This window comes from Brassica oleracea, chromosome C7 (genome assembly GCF_000695525.1).
Source record: "Brassica oleracea var. oleracea cultivar TO1000 chromosome C7, BOL, whole genome shotgun sequence".
In the NCBI taxonomy this organism is placed as follows: domain Eukaryota; kingdom Viridiplantae; phylum Streptophyta; class Magnoliopsida; order Brassicales; family Brassicaceae; genus Brassica; species Brassica oleracea.
Window position 1 is genome coordinate 40,895,914 of NC_027754.1, and position 21,988 is coordinate 40,917,901.

Sequence of the window (21,988 nt, forward strand, 5' to 3'; positions counted from 1 at the left end):
GCCAAGGCGCCAAGTTGACGAGGAGGAATTCTGTGGGCTTTTTCTTACCTGTTTGATGTTGTGCCAAATGGTTATTTCATCGGTTTGCTTAGGTAGGATGGTCAGATATGTTTCTCGTCTAAACCAGAGGTTCAGAGATGTTAATGACCCCTGTTAGGAACGTATAGGATCAAGAGTTATATGGTTCAATGCACTGTACATAGATTTGGATGCTTAACGGTCTGATCTGTCTTTGTTCGGTATGGTATAAAATACATAACACTTGTAACTTTTTTGATCCAAAAAAAAAAAAAAACACTTGTAACTTTTTTCCGGAAGAGAAAATTCCTGAAATTTCGAATGATTTTCTTTCACCAAACAGGGCCAATCATATCAAACAAAATAGTTTTTCTTCTGCAGCAGTTTTTAAGGGTATTACTCTCAAATTATTAGTAAAAAAATTTATTCGTATGGACAGTATGTTAACCATAAAAATGTGGTTTTAATCATGTAGACTTGATATATAAATTAATGAACATTATTTTCCCTATATTGATAATTATATTCCATTCAAACATGATTATTCTTATTATTTTTTGTTTTTCTTTTGACTAAATCTTATTGCTTTTGTTTCCTTTGTCTTCTTTTCATTAGGGGATGTGTGTGCTCGATCGCTAGCCGATGACCCATGATCAATACCAACCAGCCACTTACAACAAACACCCTATAAAATTAAATTTATCAGCTCTAACAACTCAACATTTCGAAAGAAGAGGATGTGTGTGAAAGAACAGAAAATACAAGAGATTCCTTTTTATTCATATATATACTAGCAAAATAATAATAATATTGCCATACACCTAACAACAAACCTGCCCCAATTATTTGTTCTAAAGGTTAAAAGTCAACATTTTCATTCTCCTTTTTGGGTCAAATTTCAATCTCTTTTCTTTTATTTTCTTACTAGTATTTAAACATAGAAGTTAATTATGTATTTTGACTACAGTATTTTTATTATATCTTTATAAGTTAGGCACGTATCCCAAAGTAGGTCAGACATTTCAACTGCAGACAGATACAGTTATATGTGTGTTTGTATGTGTATATATAGCTCATGCTTTTTTGCTCTTACAAGTTATAAATACAGAGGTCCACGGTTCCACTAGGGTAATTATCAAATAAACAATAAAATCACATTAGCTAACATATAACTTTAGTGAAATGCAGGGCTAGCTTCAAATGAAGCTTTATGGATATGACAGCGCAAACGTTTAGGCACCAATTACGGCGTGCCTTAACTAAGCGATAAATGTGTATAATATAGGCACTCCAATGGAACTGTTATGTTATCTAAACTATATATATATGCATTATTATGGATAGGTACGAGAAGCAGATACGAGCTACTACCATTATATGCAATAGAAGATTAGAATTATTTATGTTATTAGAATTATTTATGTTAGATACTACTCATTATACGTTAGATGTGTAATTCGATAATAGTTGAAGTTTATTTTCCTTGTTAAAGAACAATTCGATTTGATGTTTTTGGTCAAATGAGAATAGTTTTTTTTGGGTCAAAATGTGAATTCATTTTCAAAAGAAATATGGTAATGAGATATAAGCATGCCTGAACCTAAAGCTGCAATTAGGCAAATTAGAATAGTTAGTGTCCCCTACGTTTTATTTAGAGTTATTCACTCTTTTTTAATTTCGACAAAAGATTACTAGATTGGTAATTATTGCTTCTCTCGAAAACGTTTTTCATCATACTTCGTTTTGACCAAAAATGAGCTAAAAACATGGCCGGAGTTACGTTATGGGTTTTCACATTGTAAAAAATTAGGTGTATATCATATAGAAAAAATTAGGTGTATATCATATAGTGACTAAGATATTTGAGTATGCTATGTTGGAGCTTCCATACCATTCTAGTTCTCATGTAGAGATTGTCATACAAGACAAAGATTATCAGGCGTAATCAATTGTAGTTTTTTTTTATAAAAAATCCATTGTAATTCATAATCCAGAAACTTAGGTGTGACACAAGAAAATAATGATTTTTGTGTAGGAACATGAAGAGAATGAGTTGGAACATTCACATAACAAATAAACGGATCCTGAGCTAAACCACTAGACCATGAAATGTCAAATTTGTTTGTAAACAAAATAAATATATTTTGTTTTTATCTTGTCATATTCTTAGTTAATTTTAAAGTTAATATTCCCTTTATTCAAATTAGTGGATATTGTCAGTATTTCACAAATATTAAAAATAAATTAAAATTTACTTGTTAATACATTATCTTTTGACTAATTAATGATTTATTAACTTAATAAACTCAGATTTTTAAATTACAATTTATTATTTTCAATTAATAAAAAATATGTAGTAGAAAACTTTAATAACCTTTTTTCTAAAAATATTTATTTAAATTCAGTTTTTGAATCGTAATAAATAGCATTTTACTTTGACCACACTAAAGTTGATGTATGTCTCCTTCTCATTTGTCATGTCGGTTAGGCACTATATGTCTCTTTTCTTGCCTCATCATGTTTCTATCAATTTTCTTGATGAAAACGATTACTAGAAAAAATTATAGCACAAGGTTCATAACAACTTCCCCACGATTAGCGCAAATAAAACAATACTACTATTTATTTATAGAAGAAATTTCTGCCTGTATAAAAAGCGTTATTGCTTACAATAATATTGGTTTGACCATCTCTCCCTTGATATACTTTAGTTTATACATTTCAATGCTCCTTTAATTGGCAAGAGGCAAAAGAAAGTTCTAATGTGAAAAGAAATCGCCGTAACGTAATGATGACCTCATTTATCAGTCAGCATAACGATCTACTCCACTCAAAAGTGTCACATATTAAACCAATTTGCCTTGAAATGTCACAAGTTTGCAGTATATGGCGGTCAAATTATTACACTATAATGTTAGAAAAGTTGTAGTATCAAGAGATTATTATAACCAATATATATGTAGGGTCTGTATATTATTGCCTCTTGACTAGGAATGAGTTTTGAATTCACGGCTATGAACAATTATTAAGGTTCGTGAAGCAGTAAGGGAAGAAGAAGAGAGGACAGTCTATCACGTGCCCAGACATGTGTCGGCGACGGTCAAATGCCGGTGCCAGTATTTACACGTGGCTGTCTGATACTCCCAAATATATATTTTTTAAAATCTTCCCTTAATTAATTCTGATCTTTGACTGCGGCCTGTTGTTCTTTGGTTCTTCACGCACTAAGCGAACCGTGACTGACTGTTCCGGTTTCCGGTAGCCATAGTCTTGGCTGAGTCTGACTGAGACTCCTTCAATTACGTCGCCTTCCTCCACGCGCTTGGTCGTAGCCGGTGTTCCCACGTCCGTTCGCTGGTCCACATGTACAGTGGGGATCAAATCGGAGGTGTGAACTTTTCATATCTTACTTTGTAGCCCCATTAAAAAGGCAGCACACCAAACGAACCCATAATTATGCTACATGTTTATGTTTATCGAATGTGGCAAAAGCAATACAAAGAGATTGGGAAATTTCAGTGGAGATACCAATTTTAAAACTCCATAGACTATGTTTCCTCACTAGAAGCCATTTTTGTAACTAGCTCCTATTTTTATCAACTTAGCTTTATACATATATATAAAGTGCTTATTGCCAAAAACTAATAATTCATTCAAAAGGCACAAAATGATATCAAAATTTACTCAATATATATTCACATCTAGTACTCCCTCTGTTTTTTTATTATATAACATTTATTAATATTTAATGTTATATGACCTATGATAAATATTGGTTGATTTATGGTTAGATAAATAAATAATGATGTTTTTGTTTAGAAAATATAAAAAATTAATAATTTTTTAATCTACGTGCACAATTCTAAAACGATTTATATCTTACTTGCTGATATATATATATATATATATATATATTAAAAATAAGAAATAGGAGTACAATTTACTTTTGAGAAAAGTTAAATACTACTACTAAATTAAAAGAGAAAGATAAAAGTATTAACACGATTATGGATTCATTCACACACGTACCATTGAATTATATCCTTAAAGCTTTACTTAATTAACTCCTTTACAAATCAAATCAAGCCAAAAACATTATTATTAGTCACTCTCTTTCTCTCTCATCTTTTTTTTTGAGTTTCAAAATGCATAAATACGAGAAAGAGAGTCGAAGACCCAATTAAAGTCCAAACACCAATCTCGACCCCATAGAAAAAATATCCAATCCCCAAACCTAAAAATCTTTTCTTCTCTCTTCTTCTTTATCTTCTTTTCACTTTTTTTTTTTTGGTTTTCTCTCTTCATTGTTCTTCGCCATGTCTAATGAAACCAAAGATTTCTACAACTACCAATTCCCTTCATCCTTCTCTTTGTACGAAATGATGAATCTCCCTACTTCAGCTCCGTCCTCTTATGGAAACAACGGTTTCGATCCATCTTCCTACTCCTTCACTGATTGCCTCCAGAGCTCTCCAGGAGCGTACGACTCTCTACTTCAGAAAACTTTTGGTCTTTCTCCCTCTTCTTCAGAGGTTTTCAACTCCTCGATCGACCAAGAATCAAAACGAGATGTAACTAATGACGTTACCGGCGAGACTCCAACTAGGGTTTCTGCACCTTCTTCTTCTAGCGAGGCTGATCATCCTGGTGAAGATTCCGGTAAAAGTCAGATCAGGAAAAGAGAGTTAGCTGAAGATGGAGGTGAAGAAAATCAAAACTCCAAAAAAGTGTAAGTCATTTATATTATGAAATATCAAATGATCCCCTCATTAGCAATATAGTCTAGTATGGTAATTTTATAATGTTATAATTTCAGAGGGAAAACGAAAAAGAACGAAGAGAAGAAACAAAGAGAGCCACGAGTCTCGTTTATGACTAAAAGCGAAGTTGATCATCTAGAAGATGGTTATAGATGGAGAAAATACGGCCAAAAGGCCGTCAAAAACAGCCCTTACCCAAGGTAAGTTCATTTCATTTTAATTTTATGCATTTGCATTTTTACTTTAAGATAAAACAAAAAATATTTTAGAAACTAATAATTGCAAATGCAAACGAAAACAGGAGTTACTATAGATGCACGACACAAAAATGTAACGTGAAGAAACGAGTGGAGAGATCGTTCCAAGATCCAACGGTTGTGATTACAACGTACGAGGGTCAACACAACCATCCCATTCCGACTAATCTTCGGGGAAGTTCCGCGGCGGCTGCTATGTACTCTGACTTCATGACTCCGAGAAGCTTTACACATGATATGTTTCGGACGGCTGCTTATACTAGCGGTGGCTCCGTGGAGGGGGCTTTGGATTATGGATACGGACAGAGTGGTTATGGTAGTGTGAATGCAAACCCTAATTCTTCTCATCAAAACTATCACCAAGGAGGTGAATATGAGCTTTTGAAGGAAATTCTTCCTTCCATTTTCTTCAAGCAAGAGCATTGATCGATAATAGCTATAACTATATATATATACACTTATATACTACTTACATATATATATAAATCGAGAGAGAGAAGTTCCATTGTTCCAATATATATGTAACTTAAGATCTATTTTGTCTCTCTTGTTTGCATGTACATAGTTTTCATGAGAGAATGAGACATAAATTGGGCTTGTAATATAATTGATGATGTTTAATGGGTTAACATTAGATATATATTTCTCTTTATTACAGTATTATTTTTGGTTGTAAAACTGTAGTTTTTGCTTTGGGTGATTTTATGACATGCTGTTATTGTGGTGTGTTATGTGTACTATCATATGCAGAAACGAAAAGACATAATTCTAGCAAGGATGGATCTACCATATATAGGTTATATTCAAATCCTTTTTGGGTAACTTAATTTAGATTTTAGGAAGCGCACAACTCACAAGAGAATAATAATTTAAAAACGAAAATCATAAAATTAAGGGCTTTAGATATATAATTGTTGAGTTGTGGACGACGAATATCTATGGGTGTGAACAATTGAGTAAAAAAAAACAAAAACAAGTTGAGTTCTTCCTTGTGTCCTAAGAGAGAATGGACCCAATGAAAGATTTGACTGATTTTGCTTTCTATCTTATCCACACACATGGAAACTTAGACTGTGGACCAGTAGTATTTCCCCTACCATAAAACTGAAAAAGCAATAATTATTACAGAAACAAGTAAAATAATAAGAGAAAAAAAACTATTTCGGAAATATATAAAATCTCAATTAAAAATTCTTAAGAGTACCGGGCGCTTAAATATTCTATCATTCTACGTTAACTCCTAAAATACATGAATATTCATGAATTATATATTGTTTATAAGCGTGAAATGAGAATTATTTCAGGATATTTTTCGTTAACTGTCCGATTGTGTACCATATACCCAAACTGAATGTTAGCTTAGTTGATAAATGTTTGTTTGCCCTTCCACGGGTGAACGGCCCTCTTTCTACGATCTGCGTGAGATAGACTGAAATGTGAACATATAGATCATCGAAATTTGATGTGCTTTGGTTGAGTCTTGATTAAGTTTGCGTAATTTAAAGAGACGGTCTACGTTCGAACTATCAGTGGAGTCTTTTAGCTTTTCATTCAGAGCTAGAAGATTCTTCATTAAACGTTTTGAGGGGATGAGGTAGCTCACTTGGTAAGGACCCTCTGGACCAATTGTCATGCTCACGGGTTCGACGCCAGGCGGAGGCGAACTGCCCATTCTATCACCAAATGCGGTACTGGGGGTTGGGCCTTGTCCCCAGTCCAGGAAAAGCCCTCCCGGGTGAAGTGGACCGCTGCCTAACCGGGCCCAGGGGAATGATCCACGTAAGTGGGGAACCCCTAGATTATCAAAAAAATAATAATAATAATAAATCGCCAAAACATTATTTAAGAAAGCTATATATTTTTTTAATTGTTGTTTTTTAAAGGTGCTGATTACTGGGCTTCGTCGTTACTTTCTTCGCCGTCGGTGAGACCTCACGTCCACCGATGAGAATCTTCTTCTTCCTTCCTCCTCTTTCTTTCTGCCATGGTTACAGTGGTGCTTGCTCGGTTTTCAGCCTCGACGAGTCCGATTCCAGATCCAGATCCGCCATTCACCTTACGCTTAGATTTACTTGTTGTGGCTCCACCTCCAGAACCTCCAGACCCTCCAGACCCTTCAGATTCGTTCCTTCCTCTATGTCGACCTTACATCCTTGAAGTTTCAGCCTCCTCTCGAAGATCTCGTTCTAGCTTTGACGGTTCAGTTCTTGTGTCTTCTGGAATGCAACTATCTACTACTTTATGCAGTCCTATTCTCGGGGAGAACCCATGGTTACCTTTTGCTGGACCTTTCGCTCCTTGCATCAAGCGTTCACAAGGTTTGGGTTTCTCAGTCTATTGGAGTAAATCACTTATTTTGGAACCTTGCCTTTTGTTAGGTTTTAATTATCTCAATAGGAGTCTCATTTTACTCTGGAATGAGGATGTTGTGCTCTCTTTAAAGCTCTTTTTACCTCAGTTTGAGGATGTTACATGCTCTGTGAGTTTCATTAAGAAACTCTATTTACTTCAGTATGAGGATATTACACGGTGGTGTGCCATTTTCTTACCTCAGTATGAGGATATTTGGACCTTTGCCTTTGTGGTTTTGGTTTCAATTATTTTAGGTTTACTCATTTGGCAGTGGTCCTCTTCACAGCTGTCAGCCTTCATAAAGCAGGACTCTAAGTCTGTAGCTGTTTTGGGTGGTCTCTTTCCAAAACTTCCACATGCCTTGAATGGTGTTGGTACAAGGGATAATGTGTCGAAGATGGTTCTTTCAGATGTAGAAACTATGTCTTCAATTGCTTCCCTTTCAGCAATCTTTGATGTTGCTGACCTTCTAACCATGATGGCCCTTGAGACTTTAATGTTTTTCCCTTGTGAAATTGTCTGGAGCTGTCAAGATGCAAAGGAAGTTTCTCAAGCGTTGGTGGATTCTGCACTCATGGTTGAAGCTTTGAAGCTACGCTCAGCTCTCCTCAAGGCTAAGGAATTAATCCTCCTTAGTTTTCATATATTCTCAGACTCTCAAGTCTTCACATTTACCCTACGTTTAGGGTCTGTTTTGAATGAGATCGCAAGTGTTCTCCATGACGTTAGAAGTCTTGCTACTCTCTTCAATCCCCTATCTTTTGGTTTCATTCCTTGTTTTGATAATGTTCAGACTGTTTCTCTGGCAAAGGCTAGCCTTGAATGTATGAATGTTAAAAATTCAATGGTTTAAATTTAATTAAATAAAAGAAATAGTTGACAAAAAAAAAACTAGATATTTTTTAACTAACAAGTAACTAACACTACAGTGTATTAGACCCACTACAGTGTATTAGACTACTAGTCAGTGATGTTGAACAAACTTATTTATCACGATCTAATTTGATTGTTGATGTAATAGTATTAGTTTTGTAATCCAACTTTTCACCAAATGGTAGCATATTCCTAAATATGGAAATACAGAGCAGAATTCTTAAAGAAATCAAGAGAGGAGATTCTAAAATGCTCGAGAACTAATGGATTCTACAATTCTCAGAGAACTAATGGATTCTACATACAAAAAAAATATTTTCAAAAATTTTGAAAATTCATCTTTTTTTTTCGATCCAATCACAAGATCAGCCCTATATATGTGAATAAATTGATTCATAACCACTAGTAAGAGTATCTGCATCGCTAGCACTCCATTTGGGGTGCTTAAATTTTTTTTTTTTTTTTTGGTTTTTGTATGATTAAAAAAATAATTAAAAATGAACCAATCACGGGTCGCCACGTGTTAGTGGGACCCGCAAACAGTGGGAACAACTGACGCTTACTGCGCTTGTTTAAGCGCTGCTGCTTAATTTTTTTTTTTTTTTTTTTTAAATGGTTAAGTACCGGAGCACCCCGGTTAATGGTGGCCTAAAGTTGCCTTTGGAAATGGAAGCCGAGTCCAGTCTTGGTATTCTCGCTATAGTTTAATTTTCGAGGGTATTTATGTCATATCAAAGTCACTGAATGCATGGAAAATACATTGATAGCTCAATTATAAGATTCAGGAGAGCACCACGTGGCTTCTGAATTCTAACATGCGCCCTCTGATGTAACTTCATTTTCTATTTGGAAATTTATTTCAATTTTAAAATTCAACTGATATGTCCAGTCCTAGTATGTTCATGATGATCAATTATTCAAATCAATTCAAATACAGTTGCTTTGGATGACTTTTCTAAATTTGAGATACACCACTTGTTAAATTTGGTTAGAGTTTTTTTTTAAATTTGTTAAAACAAATTGATTTGGAGTTTTCTTATTAACGGATACATAAAAAAATATAATTCTTCCAAACATAAAGTATGTTCCCAAAAATATTTACGATTTTAACATAAACAAACATACAAATAGATCATTTATATATTCTACATTTTGACCAATTTTGTAGAGGTTTTGTCTGAGAATGAGTTGGCCTATTACATTAAATTTATAGATGACATCAAGTCTAATCATATATCGATCATATGAAAATACCATTTGACACATATCTACATTAGCTGAAACATTTATTTATTTAGTATATTTGTTATATATACAAACAAATCCCGTGATAATGATATCTTTATTCGTTTTCGGGGGTCATCATCAAGTATACCTAACAAAAACAAAAAGAATCCAGAATATGAGAAAGAGAAGCAAAAAGATCTTCCCAGAGAATCAAGTAATTGCCTAAGCCCCTAGTCCCTAGACAATTATAGTGACATGAAGCATATATAGATAAAATATATATGTGTTTCAAAAAAAGCGAAGATAAAATATATATATATACATATAGAAAGCTCCATTCAAACCTAAAAACAAAATTTCAATACAGCCAATAAAATAATAACAAACTTTTAATCTGAAAATAAATAATTAATATGATTTTCCAATTCATTGGAAATTTTAATTTTTGTTAATCTACAATAGTTGAATAACATGTTTCAAATATTTATTTTGGATGGACCAATACAAGACATTTTATAGACATCAAACCCATTATAGAGGTGCAGATATAGTTTCTAACAATTGGAATGTTTAAATTGTCCAAGATGTCATAAGTAACAACCGATTGGTTGTATTATCATAAACATAAAACAATTTGGATTTCGATTCTTATTTGCTTTAGACATGAATTGAACCATGAAATGATACCACGTGAAAACATAACTAAACCGCTAATATTCATCACTAAATTCAAATCCAAACATGGTAACCATGTTCTAATAAAAACCATACTACAATAATATCCTTTTACAAAAAAAAATATACTACAATATTGCAAATTGGGGATGTGGCTCAGTGAGACATAAAATTCACTGAGGAAAAGAGTCTTTTGGTAAACGAATTGGTTGAAAGTGTTATTATAAATAACCTTTTTCGTTTTGATCTCTGTAAATCTATGTGACTGCATTTTTTAGAAAAAAAATCGTGAAAGATATGTTAAATCCATTTAAAATGTACAAAACATGTTTGAGTGGACTATAATTAACAGTTGGGACTCTGTTCATCAAGATTTTATGGTGGAAACATTGGCTAATCAACTTCCAATCCACTACTAAAATTTAATTTTAGGACATTTCTATTATTTTTCTTTTGTCTAACAATGTAAATTTGTCACACTTAAATGTAATGTATCAAATCTTAGAAAATTGACCGTACAGTTATGTATTTCCAAGTTATTATAAATCTTTAAAATATAAACTCCATATATCAATAAATATAGGTAAATTTGAGTTTACAAATATAGGTGATTTGATAAATTTCTCCTATTATAAATAAATCTATATTATTAAAGCAGAATATGTCTTGGAATTCTGCCCTTGCTTTTTAATATATTTAGAAGCTTTTGCCACTGCCTTTTTCTTCTTTTAGTTAAAACAAAAATCGTCCATTTAATTTGACCAATCAGAATCAGTTACTGTTTAATCCAATCGGAATATATCAACATTTAAACACAAAGTGATTAGACCCATTTATTTTATATAAACCCAATCTGATTAAGCCCATATGGATGTAACATAAACCCACCTAAAATTTACCCAATTGATTCTTTGTTAATAATCAAACTCAAAACTCAACACCCTAAAATTTAAGGTTTGTGGGTTAAAACTCAGAACAAACCCTATATCCTAATACCATAAAACTTGAAATTTTCGTTTATGAATTTGACAAAATATAGTATTTACATTGTACTACCACTTTAATGAAGCCACCAATTTGAATATCGATTTACACCAAAGGTATTACGGCATATAAACAAGTTATCAATTAGTGAATTTATTAAAAAAATAAAAATGTATTTTAACTCAATAGATAATAGAGAATTTGGTATATAGTGATTAATTAAACCAATTTAGTATAGTTGTTTAAATAATAAACTGAGTTGTTTGCTAACTCAGGAGAATGCACAAACGTCAATAACAGTACACTAAAATCTTATATATACGATATGAATAAAAATTAAATGTTTCATTTATGAAGGGATGTGTAAATTAATTCTATTACATGGTAAAAGTATTTAAAATTATAACTTCTAAATGGTCTAAATTAAAAAAACAAAAATCATATATGAAATAAGTTATAATTTATGTGCTAAATAGATAAGATATTTTATTTTTAAATTAAAAATGGAAATAAATATTTATTTTAAAAAACATCTTTTAAAATTGTTATTATCATTAAAATATTATTAATGGTCAAAAAAATTAATTACATTTTTAAAATAAATATACATAGACAACATAAATATCATCTACTCTATATGACCTTTACATATACATAACAATCACCTAAAATATGAATACAACAGCTACAAATACATACAAAACACATCATATATTTTTAATTTTACAAATTTATCAACAGAAAATACCCGCTCTTTGAAATCGCGGATCAAAATCTAGTATGCTTTTAAAAATAGCGTTGGTATAGTTTTACTTTTTACCGAATTCTTTTTGACTAACGTATTAAAAATAGTGTCGAGAAAAGGTATGTATGGATCAAATTACCTCTCTTCTTAATCAATAATTGGGGTTTACACGTAAATGTATATATGTTATCCTTCTTAGACATCTTTGATACGTCTCTTCTTATTTAAATGATAGATATAATTATCCAAGTTTTAGGCACATCATGATTTAAATTTCGTATCATATGTATGAATCAAGGAACCAACCTAACGTGGTTGATACGACTATGCACCAGATTTAGCATGGAAAGGACTTATCAGTTACTACATATAATAAGGCGCAGCCACATATGTAGTGAAACATTTCTATTTATTAAGCCCTTTCCGGAAAAAAAAAATTACTCCCTCCGTTTCACAATACAAATGTTATTCCTTACTGCACAAAGATTAAGAAATTTTTTTTTGTGTAAAAAGTAGTTTAAAAAATATAATTTAAAAATCATCCAACTAATTACATAAATGACTACAACATCTAATTGGTTACACAGTCTTCAATAAAGTTAAAAATAACATAAAAATATCAAAACATCATCTATTTTGAAACAAAAAAATCTTCTAAAACATCTTCTATTATGAAATGAAGAGATTACTATTTATTTATAGTATGTGATTTTACCAGAGAGGGATTTTAATATATTATGGTTTGCAAATGCATATGAAAATTCAATATTTTATAGGGCAAATCTCCAAAATAGCACCTTTCTAAGTTTATATCACAAAAATAGCACCCTAAACCCTAAACTCTAAACCCTAAACCCTAAACTCTAAACCCTAAACCCTAAACTCTAAACCCTAAACCCTAAACTCTAAACCCTAAACCCTAAACTCTAAACCCTAAACCCTAAACTCTAAACCCTAAACCCTAAACTCTAAACCCTAAACCCTAAACTCTAAACCCTAAACCCTAAACTCTAAACCCTAAACCCTAAACTCTAAACCCTAAACCCTAAACCCTAAATCCTAAACCCCACCCTTTAACTCTAAACCATAAGTTTGTGACTTTTGATAAAACATTAAGTGATATTTTTGTGACTTTTGACATTGACTGCTAGTTTGGGAACAAAAACTTGATTTAGTGCTATTTTTGTTTTGTTCTCTATTTTATATTCTCTATAGTCTATAATCCATTTGTACAGATCAAATTTAATATAATCAACATATATACACAACAAAATCTCTTTGTATACGAGGATATACATCTCGTTAACTATAAAAGCTGCCAAGACTTTAAATTGTCATATATTACCCAATTAGAATCTAGAATAAAATTCTACAGCCACAAGTCCATACCAAGCCCATGCAACGTCTATTAGTTCCCAACCAATTGTTTTGATTCGAAGATCGGCAGATTAGTCCTATCACCATAATAGCTTATCAATGGGCCTAAGATATAAAAACACAAATGGAGCCCATTTATCTTCTCTGGTCAGACGCGGTAAATTCTCAGTAGTGGGAAAGGAGTTCACAGCGGTTTCATTCACTTCTTCTACATATCGTCTTTAACTACAGCTGCAAAAGCAGTTTCTTCACTTTTATGAGCATAGTGGAGAGATGGAGTTTACAATTATTCATTACCTCAGAGTTCTCTTCTTCTTCATTGCATCATCTTCTTACAGTTTTGTTGTTCCTGGAGACAAAAGCTCTGTCCTTACTGTTGATGTCCGTAGCTTTGGTGCTCGAGCTAATGACCACAGAGATAACACGAAGGTTACTATTCTGATATATTCATCATTTTTATATTAATATTTAATAGAAATCAGCTTATCTAGTTGATATGTTTTGAAAGGCCTTTGTAGCAGCCTGGGACAAGGCGTGTACTTCATCTTCAAGCTCTGTAGATCTTATCATTCCAAGAGGAGAGTTTCATGTTGGTCCGCTCAGATTCTCTGGTCCTTGCACTAACGTAACACATCTCACTGTCCGAGTAAAGGTAGTTTTCATCTCTCTCCCACTCAACCTCACTGAATCTGTCTTTTGTTGTTAATGTTTTCTTGCTGCACACGTAAACTAAACTAGGGTCATCTCAAGGCATCAACTGATCTGTCAAAGTACAGATCAGGAGGTGGTTGGATTGAGTTTGGATGGATCAACGGTTTAACTCTCACCGGAGGTGGAACATTTGACGGTCAAGGCGCCTTAGCTTGGCCGTTTAATAACTGTACTACTGATTCTCACTGCAAACTCCTCCCAACAGTGAGACAAACTCAATAAACCAGTTTGAGATTGTAACGTTGTCTTTACTTTAAAAAGGATAATTGATTCTTCTCGCTGTTGATTTTTTACAGAGCTTGAAGTTTGTGGGGATGAACAGAACAGTAGTAAGAAGGATAAGCTCAGTGAACAGCAAGTTCTTTCACATAGCATTAGTACAATGCAGAGACTTCAAAGGGACAAGACTCAACATTACTGCTCCTTCTGATAGTCCAAACACTGATGGAATCCACATAGAACGCAGCTCAAATGTCTACTTCTCCCGCTCTCATATCGCAACAGGAGATGATTGTGTCTCTATAGGACAAGGAAACTCTCAGATCACAATCACAAGTATCAAATGTGGACCTGGACATGGTATCAGGTAAAACCATTAATGTAACATAACTTCTTCTTTTTTTTGGTTAATTTTTGTTACTGAAATGGTTTTTATTAAAGCGTTGGGAGTTTAGGGAGATATCCAAATGAGAAAGACGTGAAGGGACTAGTGGTGAGGGATTGCAAGATGAGTGGTACGACTAATGGGATAAGGATCAAAACTTGGGCTGATTCTCCTGGTCTAAGTGCAGCTACTAACATGACTTTTCAGAACATTATTATGAGCAATGTGACTAATCCAATCATCATTGATCAGTCCTATTGTCCTTTCTCTTCTTGCACTTCCAGTGTGAGTATTACTTAACACTCAAGTCTCTAGCTACTTTCTCTAGTTTATAAATATTATAAAGGTGAAGCAGTTCTGATTCATTTATTTGTTGTAGGTACCATCTAAGGTGAAGCTGAGTGAGATATACTTCAAGAACATAAGAGGAACATCATCATCAAAGGTAGCGGTGCAGCTGCATTGTAGCGAAGGAATGCCATGTAAGAAAGTGTATTTAGAGAATGTTCATCTTTATCTAGCTTCTTCCAGTGGAGGAAGTGGGAAACAACAGAGCAGCAACGGAGGAAGTGAAGCTGTCTCTTCTTCTTGTAGATACGTTAGAGCTAATTACATTGGGACTCAAAGCCCACCTCCATGTCACTAACTAATTTTCATCATTTCATCAACCTTTTGTTGCAGTTTAATTACTTTTATGCTTTTGTTTGTCCTCTTGGTACACGTTTTTCCCATTATATTCACGTCAATGGAGGTAAAGGTAAGTAGTTTAAACACTATGCATGATAACAGTAAAAACATTCAGGCTTAGACAAAGATCCAAAGACCTAAGCCTCCTAGAATAAATGATATATCTTGTTCTGTTTTATCGTATTTTTTTTGCTTTCTTTAATCATCTTACAAAAAAATGTTTTCTTCTTGTATCGTTGTTGACTTCTGACTCAACATCAATAGATACTGACAAAAAAATGTTTTGTAAGAGCCGCCATAAAGTTTGAAGCAGAAAATTCAAAAGTCAAAAAGTCAACAAGAGCATACTAGTTTATGATATTGCTGTCGCCTGTCACCTCCATCATCTGTTTAGATAAAATACTTAAAAAGTCTGTCAAGTTTGATAATTCAGCTTGTGTGTGGGGGTATTTATCTATCAAGTTGTGTATAAAGTAAAGAGAGGTCTCAAACAAATAACAATCAAGAAAACTTTTCTTCTCACCTTTTCATTTATCATGGACAGATCTCAAGAGCTCTATGCAGATGGTAAGGAAGCAGCAGCTTGTAGTGTACATGGTTTGACTCTTTTTCATGAATTCTGATAATCATGAGTGTTAAATTTTCAGGTGACCAGAACTTAGAAGCAAACCTGATAGATGCAACTGAACCATCATCATCAGTACCTCAAACCAAGAACTATAAAAGATGGATCCGTCTCTCCATCTATGTCTTCTTCGTCCTCTTCTTCCAACCACTTGCCACAATTCTCGGTAGACTGTACTACGAAAACGGTGGAGAGAGCACATACGTGGTAACGCTTCTCCCACTCATTGGCTTCCCTGTTTTGATCCTCTTCAACTTCTTTTCACAACTCAGACAACAACCAAAATCAACAGATACAAATGTCAACCAGTCCCCTTCCTTCACAACCCTTTTATTAGTTTACATGTGCACCGGACTTATACTCTCTGCTTACGCTTATCTCTATGCAATTGGTTTACTCTACCTACCTGTTTCCACCTTCTCCCTCATCTTGGCCTCACAGCTAGCCTTCACTGCCTTCTTCTCTTACTTCCTTAACTCGCAAAAGTTCACTCCCTTCATAGTCAACTCTCTGTTTCTCCTTACCGTCTCCTCTGCCCTCCTCGTGGTTGACACCGAGTCACAAGACACAACAAATGTCTCTAGACTACAGTATGTGATCGGGTTTATATGCACCATCGGTGCTTCAGCTGGGATAGGACTGCTGCTATCTCTGATACAACTCCTCTTCAGGAAGGTTTTCAAGGAGCATACATCGTCAGTAGTCATGGACTTGACTATCTACCAGTCTCTAGTTGCAAGCTGCGTTGTTCTCATTGGACTTTTCGTGAGCGGAGAGTGGAGAACTTTGCCTAGTGAGATGAGAAACTACAAACTTGGGCAAGTGTCTTATGTTGTGACGTTGGTCTCTGCAGCTATCTCTTGGCAAGTCTACACTGTTGGTCTTGTGGGTTTGATCTTTGAGTCGTCTTCTGTGTTCTCCAACTCCATAACCGCCGTGGGGTTGCCTATAGTACCGGTCATAGCTGTGATAGTTTTCCATGATAAGATGGAAGCGTCGAAGATCTTCTCCATCGTTTTAGCTATATGGGGCTTCCTTTCGTTTGTCTATCAGCACTACCTTGATGAGAAGAAGTTGAAGACTTGCAACACAGACCCTGTCGAGGATGATGGTGCACAAACTTGGTGAAACGTTGCTATATGAATGGGTTAAACAAACAAGTATACAAAGTTGTGCGCACATTCATGCATGTATTCTATATAAAGCTCTTTTGTGAGATTTTGTAATGGTCCATGCGAGTGGAATACATGTTTCTACGTACAGTTTGAGTTCATGTAAAGAGAGAGTGTAGACTTTGAGTTCATAGCAACCAAAGACGAGTAGTATTACCAAAATGTGAACCAGAGAGTGTAGTAGGTTTGTAGGTATTCTAAGTTATTTGTAGAAAATGTATTATGTGGGAGGATATGGTTCCGAAAATCAGCTTTACATGAGGCAGCCAACATAGTGAGCACGAGGGTAGTTCTTTTGGAGCTGTGGCCATTGAACAAAGAACTGATCAGCCATCCTTAAGTTATACAGAAGCAATCCACTTAAAGAGAGCTTCTTAACTCTTGCTACACTCTCAACATAAAAGATGGATGACCATCTAATTCCCAGCACCTGTAACCCAAAGAAGAAACAAGCACCTTGATGAAATGCTATACATATAATAGAGAAACTCTGCATTCGAGGTTCTGAACCTTGAACAGGAAAGCGATCACACAGAGAGGAATACAGGTCCCAGGACCATTGCAAAGAATCTGAAAAACATGAACCAAATAAACCTGTTTCAAATGTTTTTTTTTTTTTTTGAAGTAAAAAAAAATCTGAGAGCATTCAGATAAAAGAGGATACCACTTGGGGTCTGATCCGGATCATTAGCCACAGAGCGTGGACAATAGCAACAATAGTAGTCCAAACCGAAGTCACATAAGACTGACCAACTTCTCTACTCCGGTAAATTTGTGAGAACCGTAAGGAGTCTTCCTTAACAGCAAGCAGCTTGTCAGGTAGAGAATGTTCAAAGGAACGAGCTTTCTGGAGACTCATGTTATCAGTAGCAGCAGCAATGTAGAACCTGGGTGTATATCTATCCATCCGCAAAACAGAGAGGAGACTCAACATCTCTGCCGTGTGCCCTCCTAAAAACATTTCATAATAATCAAATAATATGCACATTCACATTGAGTATTAATCAAACTCTTCTTACCGGAACCAAGAACAATGAGAGTAGTAAAAGAGGGTGAAGCTCCTTTGGGAAAAGGTTTGCCACATCGGTACAAAACATACAGCACGCGAACCATTAGAAAGAATGACAAGACGATTAGGAGTGAACCGAAGGTGCATTTGGAGAGCATCTTCGAGTAAATGCAGCAATGGTGTTGCTCTCTCTCTCTCTCTCTTCTCCTTCCAAACTACAATTTGAACAAAATTACACATGTATATGAGAAATGAAATTCAAACATGAGATCTATGTTTAAGCTTTTTAATTCACATCAAATGTGACTTTTGACTGCACACTTTTTGCGGATATTTGCTTCAAAAAAAAATAATCTTAATTTTCAGTAATAAAACTTCCAAAGGCCCAGATCTGAAATTAGATAGGATATAATTGCAAAATGATCCATTTTCTTACAGCCGAAACTGAAGATCTACGACGACGATCATAAGGGATAATGAATTTAAGAAAAGAAGCTCACCGGCGACGGGGGCGGTGACGCAATCGAGAGGAGGATTGGGGTTGATTTTTCTAAGAATACACGTGGCGTTAGCAAGTGACTTATCTTCTACTTTATGTATTTACCATTGGCTTTTTTTTTTTTTTTTAATATATAAACCGAATTTAAGAGAAATATTATTGTCCGGTTTAGTCAAAGCATCTCTTGAGGACATTGGTTTTCATCCTTATCCAAGCCAGGTTCAAAATGGGTTAACATTTCAAACCGCTGACGAACCAATGTAACTGAATGATTTTCTGTTGATTTGATTCACTTAGTTTTAATTTGTGTAGCTGAAGAAAATTAAATTTTAAAACAGAGTTTGAATTAAGCATTGGAGAGGAAGGAATTAGAGAAAGTGATGAGCATTTATTTCAGTTGGGTTTCATCAGCTACACTATACAATACGAAGAGCTCTCTCTCTCTACACGAGATCAAGAGCTTCTCCTAACCGCACGTGAGTTTCCTCATAGAGATGATTTCTTATTGCAACTTATGGCTGCACATTTTATCCGTTAAATTTAATTCGATTCGTTATTTGTTTCGATTCGATTCGAAAATTCCGGATATCCGTAAATCTTTGAAGCAAAGCAAATACTAAAAATCAATATCTGTTAAAATCGAAGCAAATCACAAATATTAGAGAAGCGGATATCCGATCCGATCCGGTAATATATAAATACATGTATATTTTGATTATATTTAAAGTTTTAAATGTATATAATTATATAATTTTTATTCTAACATATGATTTGACAAATTCTATTCACATTATTACTTATATAAAAATATTACATAAAATGAAATGAATAAATTTATGACAATTATAATTTGTTTTTAAGTTTTGTCTTATTATAATTGTTAACTAAGTTTAAATTTTTTATAAAATATGTAGATTCACTATTTCTTTTAATCTCTATCTTATATATCATGCAAAAAAATATTTTACAAAACAAATTTGTATCAAATTTTTAAGATTATTTGCATTAATCAAAACATATGAAATCCGTAAATATTTGTAAATATCCGCAAATATCTATTTATTTTCCGGATATCCGTTTTTCCGAATATCCGTATTTTTTCGAAGCAAAGCAAATCGAAAAATTAGATATCTGTGGCATAGGAAACAAATCACAAATACCTTCAAAAACCCAGATATCTGATCCGTGCTCAGGCCTATTGTAACGCACTCATATTTATTTAGTTATATATATTTTCTTTACTTGTTCATAATAGAAAAACCAGCCGGGAGTATAAAACACATTCAAAAGATTTATACTTCCTATGTTTCATGAAGAATGTTTTTCTATAGATTTCAAAACCTGTCTAACTGGCTTAGTGTCAAAAGACTAGAAGTCTCTTCGCTCTCTTCAACGGTTTCCCAAGCCATTATGGCTGGAGTAAGGAGAGGCTTTGGTGGAACCACTAGAGCTTCTACACCTCCCTCTAACATGTCAACAACCTTTTTCATCGGTGGACGATCACATGGATTGGTCTGAATACACCACAAACCCATTAATGTCATTTTCTTCACTATCTCCTCTTCCTCTTCAATAACATGATCATCTCCTACTCTCATATTTTCATTCCTCTTTAGATCCTTTTTTTGAGATTTACGAGTAGTGTCCTGGCCCCACTTATGTGGTCTAGACTAGCCACGGGGTAGGCTTAGAGCCTTTGGCGAGGAGTTACCTCAGACCACGTGTTGTTCTCCTCGGGCCGAGGAATCCATGTGAAAACCTCGGTGGCCAACGGGAATCGAACCCGTGACCGTATTGGGGCCGAAGCTCCCTCAAGTACCACTAGGCTAACCCCGCTGGTTCCAGATCCTCATATATCCAATCCGGAAAGTACATTTTACTCATATTAGACCTAGAAGTTTCAGCTCTCTCTCTGCTGGTCACACCGATCAGCTCAAGCACCACCATTCCATAACTATACACATCAGACTTATGCGAAACTGCTCCATAGCTCTTGGAAAACGCTTCAGGAGCAATGTAACCAACGGTCTCTCTCGCGTCCAACATGGATATAATGCTATATATCGTTTTTTTTTGCAAAGCTTAGCAAGACCAAAATCCGAAATCTTCGGGCACAAATCTTCATCTAGGAGTATATTCTGTGGCTTTATATCGAAGTGCACAATCTTTGATACACAACTATTGTGCAAGTAGTCTAACCCACGAGCAACACCTAACGCAATGTTGTATAACGTTTCGCAGTCCATCTTCGTTGACACATCTTCGGAAATAAACTTGTCAAGGGATCCATTCGGCATGAACTCGTAAATGATAGCTCTCTTGCTCCCTTCATAGCAGAATTCAAATAGAGAGACGATGTTGACATGAGATGCCAATTATAAGTTCATGGCCAAGTTTGGCTTTTAATGTATTTTATTTAGAATTTAGGCTTCAAATCCAATTATAAGTTCATGGCCAAGTTTGGCTTTTAATGAAAAATTAGATGTGTTGTCCGCATATGCGGGCATAATTTTCTTACAAATATTTATTAATTCAAAAACCATCCTTACAATTTATTATTTATATTTTCAAAAGTTTAAATCAATTAAATTATTATATATGACAAAATTATCATTAAAATATATATGTTTATTATTGTATTAAATTTTGGAAATAGTTACATATTATAAATATTTTAGAAAAATTTTATACAAATGTTCTTGTTTAATTAATATTAACTATAAATTGTTTTAAAACTTAATTTTTTTTACTTTTATAATAGAAATAATTATTTAAGATAACAACACAATATATAAGAATTATTTTATTTAAAAATAAATATTATAAATATAAATTCGTTTTTAATTATCAATTTGTTTTTAATTATACAATAAATTCGTAATAATGGTATGTATATAGATAGATTGTGTTATATCTTACTTTTAACTTTTATAATAAAAATAATTATTTTAAGATAACAACACAGTATATAATAATTATCTTATCTTTTGAAAAATTAATATGATTAATATCAATTTGTTTTAAATTATATATAAAAATTATCAAGGGTATCATTGACTTTAACCGTTCTAATTTTTAACGTGAGAGCTCTGTTGTGAAAATTTACTTCGCAAATAATAGTATAGAAAAATACGAAAAAAGTTTCCCACCGTTAGATTTCAGATATTGTTTTCGTGTGCCAAAAAAAACGTTTTAAAAGCCATTTTTTAATCCATCTAGAAATCATTGTGGCATGGTAGCAACTTACTTTTAGATTTAAAATTTACAGATTTCCACGCATGGCCAGCAAAAATAAATTGTAATAAATAGAAAATAATTAATTAACAAAAATAATAATTTTGAGAAACAAAAAAAATAACACAATGTACAGTAGATATGTTTAAGCAAACCAATTCATACTTTATTGAAATAGT

The 21,988-nt window shown here is 33.7% G+C and overlaps 4 protein-coding genes across 4 annotated transcripts; 3 read left to right on the forward strand and 1 right to left on the reverse strand.

Moving 5' to 3' along the window:
• The first annotated feature begins 4,189 nt into the window (after positions 1–4,189).
• LOC106304088 (probable WRKY transcription factor 28) lies at positions 4,190–5,703 on the forward strand. Its single transcript, XM_013740476.1, has 3 exons — positions 4,190–4,747; positions 4,835–4,978; positions 5,080–5,703. Exons 1-3 carry the CDS (start codon positions 4,335–4,337, stop codon positions 5,459–5,461), a joined length of 939 nt encoding a protein of 312 aa, XP_013595930.1. The 5' UTR covers positions 4,190–4,334; the 3' UTR covers positions 5,462–5,703.
• A 7,838-nt stretch (positions 5,704–13,541) lies between these two features.
• On the forward strand, positions 13,542–15,278 carry LOC106303304 (exopolygalacturonase). The gene is made up of 6 exons (XM_013739613.1): positions 13,542–13,697; positions 13,777–13,920; positions 14,007–14,183; positions 14,276–14,565; positions 14,640–14,868; positions 14,963–15,278. Exons 1-6 carry the CDS (start codon positions 13,542–13,544, stop codon positions 15,227–15,229), a joined length of 1,263 nt encoding a protein of 420 aa, XP_013595067.1. The 3' UTR covers positions 15,230–15,278.
• Positions 15,279–15,661: 383 nt separating this feature from the next.
• Positions 15,662–17,110, forward strand: LOC106301240 (probable purine permease 21). The gene is made up of 2 exons (XM_013737596.1): positions 15,662–15,837; positions 15,918–17,110. Exons 1-2 carry the CDS (start codon positions 15,807–15,809, stop codon positions 17,021–17,023), a joined length of 1,137 nt encoding a protein of 378 aa, XP_013593050.1. The 5' UTR covers positions 15,662–15,806; the 3' UTR covers positions 17,024–17,110.
• A 186-nt stretch (positions 17,111–17,296) lies between these two features.
• LOC106301241 (UDP-N-acetylglucosamine transferase subunit ALG14 homolog) lies at positions 17,297–18,621 on the reverse strand. The gene is made up of 5 exons (XM_013737597.1): positions 18,577–18,621; positions 18,087–18,291; positions 17,732–18,018; positions 17,578–17,637; positions 17,297–17,497 (listed from the first exon to the last, which is right to left on the reverse strand). The coding sequence occupies exons 2-5, from the start codon at positions 18,232–18,234 to the stop codon at positions 17,321–17,323; spliced, it is 672 nt and encodes a 223-aa protein (XP_013593051.1). The 5' UTR covers positions 18,235–18,291; positions 18,577–18,621; the 3' UTR covers positions 17,297–17,320.
• Between the last annotated feature and the right edge of the window lie 3,367 nt (positions 18,622–21,988).